Source organism: Nannospalax galili, unplaced genomic scaffold (genome assembly GCF_000622305.1).
Source record: "Nannospalax galili isolate Female #2095 unplaced genomic scaffold, S.galili_v1.0 scaffold92, whole genome shotgun sequence".
Taxonomy (NCBI): Eukaryota; Metazoa; Chordata; class Mammalia; order Rodentia; family Spalacidae; genus Nannospalax; species Nannospalax galili.
In genome coordinates this window covers 210,886-219,992 of record NW_008331545.1, presented here as the reverse complement: position 1 = coordinate 219,992, position 9,107 = coordinate 210,886, and the positions used below count along the sequence as shown (strand labels likewise).

The window sequence follows — 9,107 nt, the reverse complement described above, 5'->3', positions numbered from 1 at the left end:
TTTTTTTAGACAGGGTCTCCCTGTAGCCCCAGCTGGCCTGGAACTCACTATGTAGACCAGGTTGGTCTTGAACTCACAGAGATCCACCTGCCTCTGCCTCCCAAGTGCTGTGATCAAAGGCATGCGCCACCACGCCTGGCTCACCTCTGAAGTTCTTGATGTTAAAAAAAAATGAATGTAATTTTAAGTTATGCTTAAATGTTTTGTTTCCTACAATTCACACAGATGTTCATCAGAGTGCATCATCATACATTTCCAAACAATCTGTCATTATTGAGGCCTTCCATAGTCATAGTGGAAGAGGAAAATATGGATAAACACAAATAAGTCTTTCAAATTTGAAAACCTATCTGGCTCAAACTAAAAACACTGAAATAAACATTAGGGTTAACAAGTTCTTCTGGCAACTAAAAACAGTGAAATAAAATAAACATTAGGGTCAACAAGTTCTTCATAAAGCAATGGAGCAGTATTCTATACAAACAAACCTATTTATACTCTTTCCAAAGGAGCTGCAAAAGGGCTAAAGTACTAACAAAAATTCAGTAGGAGGGAGCCAGCCAGCAGTGTATTATAGGTTTTTTTTTTTTTTCATGAAGTCATTCATCCATAAAATTAAGATTTTTATAGAAGCTGGCAAGAGTATTTGATATACAACACTCAGAAATGCTAACCATCCACTGATCTTACAAATATTGCACCACATCTGTGGACTAAACTAAATAAAATGCTCAATGAATAAAGGTTTGTCTGCCTTTCTTTTATAGCCCTATTCACTTGAATTAAGGGCTCCTGGTTGCTGAATTTGTTTGCTTGCTTGCTTGATTTAGGTAATCATTACAGAGGCTGGAGAGATAGCTCAGCTGTTAAGAATGTTTGCTATTCTAGAGGACCAGAGCCGAGTTCCCAGCACTCACATCAGGAAGCTCACAATTGCCTGTAACTCCAGCTCCAGGGAATCCAATACCCTCTTCTGACTTCCACAGGTGCCTACATGCATCAAGACACACATAGACACACACACACAAATACACATAACTAGTTCCTTAAGCTTCTAAATATTGAATCTATTTAATAAAATTGATTAACTTTTACAGAATGATGAACTTATCACTTTAGATATTACCTTTGGGCAGAAATCTTCTTACTATTTCTGTAAGATAAGGATACACTGGGCTGAGCCAGTGAAATGGCTCAGCATTTAAGAGCACTGGCTGCCCTTGCAGAGGACTGGGGTTTGGTTCCTAGCACCCACATGGTAGGTAACAATTGTCTGTAACTCCAGGTCCAGGGGATCCAATGCCCTCATCTGACCTTTGTGGGGAATTGCACGACAGGAGTGCACTTACACACATGCAGGCAATACACTCATACACTTAAAATTAAAATACTTTTTAAAATGCAGAATATTTATGTAATTTTGAAATTTAAATAAAATCAGAACTAACATTGGTGTTTTCCTAGTATGTTTTTAAAGGAAAAATAAAATATTATGCAGAAAATATACTGCCAAGCAAAATTTTCATTTGGCAAGTGATTTAAGAATGATAGTGAATTTAAAAATAAATCATTTCATTTGCTCTGAAACACTCAAAATATATACTAATGTGTAACACCTGAAACTACTATGTATAAGCCTCTGCGTTTTGAAAAACAAATGAATTTGTGGCTTTATTATATTAAAAAATAAATTAATATAACTTTGAAAAGAAATTATTTACCACATTATACACTTAATTCAAGAAAATTATAGAAAACAAAAAACACACACAAAAAGAAGCAATGGGCTGGAGAGATGGCTCAGAGGTTAAGAGCACCGTCTCTTCTTACATAAGACCAGGTTCAAATCCCAGTACCCACATGGAAGCTAACAACTGTCTGTAACTTTGGTTCCAGGGGATGCAACACCCTCTTCTGTCTTCCGTGTGCACTGCATGACATGTGTGCACTTGCCTACGTGCATGCAATACACAGGAAAAATAAAATAAAGAAAAAAAAGTAAAAAGCAAAAATAAATAAACAAATCCATTGTACTATGACCAATTAAAGCTATTGCTAAAGTTTTGACATGATTCTCTCTTCTCACTTTTAAAAAAAATATTTTATTTATTTTATGTGTATGAATGCATTACCTGCATGTGTGTAAGTGCACCCATGTCATGCAATGCCTGTAAAGGTCAGAAGAGGGTGTTGGATTCCCCTGGAACTGGTGTTACAGATGGTTGTTAGCCACCATGTGGGTGCTGGGAATCAAACCCAGGTCCTCTGCAAGAGCAGCTAGTGCTCTTAAGTGCTGAGCCATCTCTCCAGTCCCTCATTCTTCTTTTTTTAAAGACACATTCTTAATATACAGACCAGGCTGGCCTCAAATTTGCAATCTTCCTGGGAGCCTCTGGCATCCACTGCAGGGATTACTGCTATGCACCACCACATTAGACTCTTCTGGTTTTTTAATATTTACAGTTTTGTTTTTAATAAATGGCTGATCATCAAACATATATTTTGCATAAAGTTAGAAACATTGGGGGCTGGAGAGATGGGTCAGCACTTAAGAACACTGACTGTTCTTGCAGAAGACCAGGGTTTGAAACCCAGCACCCACATGGCAGCTAACAACTGTCCATAACTCCAGTTCCAGGGGATACAACAGTCTTTTGTCCTCTGGAGGCATTGCACGACATGGTTGCACTCACCTACATGCAGGCAATACATGCATACCCATAAAATAAAAATAATAAATAAAGTATTTTTTAAAGTAATATTATAAACACAGTAACAAAAAATTTAGCTGTTCAAATTTCTTTCTGCTTTGCGCCTGCTGGTTGTTGAAATGGACAAGTTCATGAAATCTGGGAATGCAGTGCTGGTCTAGGCTGGATGCTACTTTGGTTGCAACACGTTTATTATGAGTAACATGAATGATGGCACTTCAGACTTCCCCTATAGCCATGCTCTGGTGGCTGGAATGGAACAGAATCCCAACAAAATGACAATTTCCAGGGGCAGAAAAAAATTGCCAAATAGTCAAAGATCAAGTCTTTGTGAAAGTTTCTAATTACAATCACCTCATGTCTACAAGATATACAATGGATATCCCCTTGGACAGAACTATGGTCAACAAGGATGTCTTTACAGACCCTGGTATGAAGCACAAGGCCAGACAGGAGGCTAAGGTCAGAAGAGGAGTGATTCAAAAGAGGCAAGAATAAGTGGTTCTACAAGTTTTGGTTTTAGGTATTTTTGTTCTTGTTTTCACCATTAAAAATAAGAAAAAATTTCTTTCCCACCAGGTACTCTAACAAAAACATAATCTTTGTTAGTTTTCACAGAAAAATCTTACATAATTATATAGGTTTCTAATTAATCATATGATTATACATATAAATGATGTACTATATAGAAATTTATATGGCTGCAACTAAGAATTTTTTAACTATAAGCATTTATAATTAAGTAAATAAAATACTTTTTGGATTACTTACTTTTAACCATAGTTCTCTGAAAGAATTTGAAATGATTCTAATTCACTAATTTTTTCTCAACTAAAAACTGTTCTCAAAATTGCTAATATTTTCCCCTAGCACTACTGAAATGTTTGCAGTTTAATATACTATGGCTTTTAGTGACTCATCTAACTTTGTTAACTGGAATTGATTTCAACAAGATAATACACATTTGGGGGAACATTGATCATATTTAATAAAAAGTGAATGAATGTCAAAGAACATTTGGCTTTCTGTAATGTGACTATAGATTAAGTCTAACTATCATTGATAAAATACTAGAAATCCATCATGTATTGAAAAGCAATTAGCTTTCCTCTCAGAGCACAAATCTGTTAAATTTTAAAACATAAGGATGCTTTCGGCATAAATAAGTAAAGAAATCCGGTAACACAAACCAAAGACTAAAAATGATTGCCTTCTAATGTGTTTTGCAACTAAAACCTGAAATAGTACATAGGGAGTATATTAAATAAATAAAATTCTAAAATTTGATGCCAAATTAAGTGCAAATAAAACATTTAACTTTAAAACAACATGGTACTAGCAAAAAAAAAAAAAAAAAAAAAAGACATACAGAACAATGGAACAAAATAGAAGACCCCAAAATGAATGCACATAATTACATCCACGTAATATTTGGCAAAGATGCCAAGAATACAAAGACAGCATCTTCAATGAATGATGCTGGGGAAACTTGCTCTCCATACACAGAAGAATGAAATTAGACACACATGCATCACCTTGTATAAAAATAAACCGCAAATGGATCAAAGGCTCAACGTGAAACCTGAAACTGAAACTGTAAAAGAAAACATAGGCAGTACCCTACATGATAGAGGTGTAGGAAAGGGCGTTCTAAATTGAACTGTGTTGGCTCAGGAATTTAGGTCAACAATTCACAAATGGGACCTTATTAAACTAAAAAGCTTCTAAACAGCAAAGGAAACAACCAATGGAATGAAAAGTAACCTATGGAATGGTAAAGAATCTTTACCAGCTATACATGATAGAGGATTAATTTCCAGAATACACAAAGAACTAAAAAAAAAAAAAAAAATCAATCAAGAAAACATATGACCCAATTAAAAAATGGAGTACAGATCTGAGTACAAAGTTCTCAAAAGAAGAAATAAAACTGGCTAAGAAATACCTTAAAAAGTGTTGACCAACCTTAGAAATTAATTAAAACTACTTTAAGATTCTATCTTACCCTAGTCAGAATGGCTAAGATTAAGAAAACAAATGACAACAAATGTTGGTGAGGATGTGGGGAAAGGGTCTTCAAACACTGCCAGTGGGATTGCAAACTGGTGCGGCCACTATGGAAATCAATGTGGAGAACTCTAAAGAAACTGAAAGAAGATCTACCATATGAGCCAACTAAACCACTCTTTTCACAATAGCTAGGAAATGGAAACAACCTAAATAGCCTTCAACTGAAGAATGGATAATGAAAATATCATACATTTACACTCTGGAGTTCTACTCAGTGATAAAGAAAAAAAGAAATCATGAAATTTTCAGGTAAATGGATGGAACAAGAAAAGCATTATAATAAGAGAGGTAACCCAGATTCAGAAAAACAAGTGATGCATACTCTCACTTGTGGATTTTAGCTTCAAATCCTTAGATGTGAGTATATGTCCTAATATAACTGCAGGAGCCAGGAAAATGGAAACGAATCATGAAGGTAAAGAGGAAGAAGTAGGTCAAGAAGAGGGGATAGTAGAAAAGGGTTATCAAGGGGGAAATGGGGAAAATGTAGGGAGTACTTTAACTGGGGGGCAGAGGGGGGACAGTTACAATATAATATAATTGAGAATGTATGTGTACAGCTGATGGCTATGTAACAAAAATCACAGCACCGGGTATAGGAAACTCCTCTTAGAGTTGTTGGTCAGGGTACTGCAAGAGACTCCCCACAAACTACAGCTTATTGCTATAGCCCTTGATTGTCTCCCAGGACTTTAAAGACCCTATTTACTAGACATGACATATTTTAGACACAAGATGTGGAGCTACTGAGCTGTCTAATTGGATGTAAAGCTCACTCAATGGGAGGGAAATCATGTGTGGTATTATAAACATGTCAAGTACACATGGATGGAAAGGTCAAGGACCCTAGAAAAAAATCTACTTCTGTCACTTCCTTAGTAGTGACAAGTGATCAAAGTAATTCCTTACTGTATTCTAAATATGTATCCTCATAGTTACAAATAAGTGTACCTCTCACCACTCATCAAAGGAGCTTATTTTTACAACAGATGGAGACTATTATAAAGTTCCACAACTGGTCAAATGAAGAGAATAAGTGTCTGTGAGGTGTCCAACCTCAAGTTGTATACCTAAAACTCAGAAAACATCTTAGAAGATGAGGGCAGAAAGAATATAAGAGCCAGAGGGACAAGATACCTGATGCTAGTTAATGCATTCTAGACACGATAGGGAAGCTGCACCAATAAAATTTCCGCAGCATGGTAGTCTACAGATATCTGCATAATGACAAAACCAGTTGAAATGCCAAGGTAGATGGGGGGGGGATGTCACGGGACCTCAAGATGAAGAGCTATAGGCAAGCAATGTATATCAAGGGAGGGAGAATCAGTTTTCTCCAGGGACTAGCTCCCTGAGAGGTTATCTAATCCCAAGTGGGCAGCCCTAAACACAAGTACACAAGACCACCACTAAATGGACTCAATGCATTATACATATATGTACATGTATAAAGGTACATATATGTAAAAATAATATTTAAAGAAAAGGACAAGAAATTATGTATTTATTTAGTTACATCTCTGCCTTGTTGAGGGTATGTGACCTTGGGATTCCCTTAATGTTTTAAGCTGGCAAACTTCTTGCACTATAAAATTAAAGCAAAAGACAAGATGGAAAAGCCTACTTGCCTTTTCACAGAGAAAATGTTAGTTTCTTGGGGAAAAATGGTTTCCATGCCTTAAAATGTGCCCAAAGGGGAAACAGTTCAGTCATGAAAATATGAACTTCACTTATCCGACCATTTTAACCTTTCAAGAGATTTTCATACATATTAATTCATTTTAACTTTGCTATAACCTTATTAAGCAGAAGAGTGACTATTATTTCTCTGTATAATAAAGAAACTGAAAGAAATAGAATATTATTTTGTTGCTTTTAAACAACAAAATCTGTGCCTGGATAAATAGGAATCCAGGTCTCACTGTTCCCTAAATCACAAACTCTTTCAATGGAGCTGATTGAAGCAAAAGAATTTAATAAGCATTTATACTAAATATAAGCAAGGAGCAAGGGGAAACCTTAAAGAGAACATTCAGGAAATGTAGTCTTGGAAAGTTCTTTTTAGGGACTGGTAATGTTGTGTGATTAATTCACCAAGTCCAAAGTGAACCTTGTAGTATATTCAGAAATATACATAATTAATTAAAAAAATTCCTGTGAAACACCAGAAACTCCACTCACTTAATTTTAAGAATCTCTACTTTCCAAATTAAAAAACTTATGAAAAATGCTTCATATAGTATGTGTGGTTAGATTGACAAAGTCCTTCCAAAAATCTATTTTTTTTTTCTCATTGAAAGACTTACAATAACATGGAATTCCTGTTCAAATCTGTTTTTCTAAAACTCTTTTTACCTTTCAGGGTAAATTCATTCAGATATTTTTTATATTTATATAAACTATAAAATTATTGACTGAATTAATAAGCAGGAAAGTTTACTTAAATATGAAAAGCATCTATTACATCAAAGCTCCCTGTTATAGAAACAGTTAAGTAAATTGAGATCTTAGTGAGTGATTACCATAAAGTTCTATGTCTGACTATGCAAGTTAGCTAACCAAAGGTAATCCTCTAGATTACAGTTAGATTTACTTTATTTAGGTTATGGCACTACTTTTTGTTTCAAAAACTATACTTTTTAAAAGGTGGATACCTGCGGTCCATCTCTGGCTTCATAGAAGTCACCCACTCTTACTTTTGCACTGAAGCTGAAATTGTCCCTTGAGATATCCATTATTCCATTTCTGCTGAGATACTGAAAAAATCACATATTTTTCCACTTCAGGTTTTAATAATTACAACCCAGCTTTGATGTATAGCTAGCTTCAGGAAATGTTTTGCATATTCTATAAAGAGGCTATATAGATTTATAGGAGAGCGATTTAGGTAAAGTACATTAGACCCATACAAGAGAATATTTTGTATCAAAGAACTTTTTCAGAGAAAGAAGTGCACTTTTTCTTTACATTAGCATACTTAATTGGTACCAAATGTATGCTATTTGCTGAAAAGTATGTACCTTTATTACTTCAGGGTACTGCCTAAGTTTCTTTCCACATGGAGCATAATATGCTACTTCTCCTTGAAGGTGCCCTCCAAAGTTTCTTACTCTCGTCTCTCGCTGCCAGCTACAGGTAAGAGAAATAAGCAAAGACGCTGAATTTAAGAAAGCTTTTAAAAAATAGACAACAAAATACAAAATACACATGCTCTTCAGAAAATATAAAAAATACAAAGAAAACAAAAATAAACATCGAATCATACAATAGGTACATTTATTATTAAAACTAAAATTTTTAGCTAATACATATACCAAATTAAAGACTTAATTTGAAGACTTTAAACCATGAAATTTCTAGAAATCGTAAGTGTAATTACTTTGACAATATAAAAATTTTAGTAATGTGTCAATGTGTATGGATTTTCTTTCCTTATATTAGAAAATCTCTAGGAAGAGTAAATAAACATGGCTTTTTGCCATTTGGGGCCCATGTACATATAATCTGAATTTATCAGTTACAACTAGAACAGTTTAATCTCTGCTTGAATCCTTCTGTCTTTGACCACAATGTCTTTCACTGTCCTTTATTTCTGCCTTAACAAAGCCTTCTGACAGAGCAGTTCTTGTTCCCTGCTGTATGACTTGCTGTTGGGTCTTTCTAGTCACATTCCCACTGGCCTCACATGCCCTTCCTCAGCACTGCAATACTTTCATGTGATAATGGGCTTATTTTCATGTTTCTAATAAATCAACTTTTTGTTCTTCCTTATGGCTCTTCTGTTCTAATTAATACTGTGCAGCATAGTTTCTTCTGTTATTAACAAAGAGTAAGAACTCATACGTCAAACATGCATACACTCATGGAGGAAAACAAAAAGGAAAACCTTATTTTGCATACCCGTAGTCCAAAGGAACATGCAGTCCCCGTTCATCAGTCACCCTTCTTCTTTTGGAGGTACCTTTGAGGAAATTCAACCAGTGCATGAAAGATCAATATCATGACAGAATTCTGATAGCTTAGAAACTTTTCTTTAAAATATATTTTAATTGCAGACTATTAGTATATCCCTGAAATCATATTTAGATGGTTTTCAATAAAATATAGTACATAAGGCAGAAGATTCTTTTTTCCTTTTGGTCTAAGACATACATTAGTCTTTATAAAGAAAATACAATCCAACAGTAAAGTTTTATAGCTTTCCTCTTATTATGTCATTAATGGCTAAAGAAAGAAAGAAATAGTTCATGGAGCTTTCAAAAATTCATTTTGCTGTTCTTTTCTCTGAATTATATGACATTTCAGATTCTATAAATTTCAATGGTT

The 9,107-nt window shown here is 34.7% G+C and overlaps 1 protein-coding gene and 1 pseudogene across 3 annotated transcripts in view; one reads left to right on the top strand and one right to left on the bottom strand.

Moving 5' to 3' along the window:
- Nucleotides 1–9,107, bottom strand: part of LOC103728721 (bromodomain adjacent to zinc finger domain protein 2B) — a 125,712-nt gene that overhangs the window by 115,350 nt on the left and 1,255 nt on the right. For all 3 annotated transcript variants that reach the window (XM_029560396.1, XM_008826679.3, XM_029560395.1), the window contains exons 2-4: nt 8,682–8,742; nt 7,802–7,910; nt 7,436–7,537 (exon numbers count right to left, since the gene is read on the bottom strand). In XM_029560396.1, the coding sequence (XP_029416256.1) occupies nt 7,436–7,537; nt 7,802–7,910; nt 8,682–8,742 (272 nt within the window). The remainder of the gene's footprint in view (nt 1–7,435; nt 7,538–7,801; nt 7,911–8,681; nt 8,743–9,107) is intronic.
- Nucleotides 2,831–3,234, top strand: LOC108490482 (annotated as a pseudogene).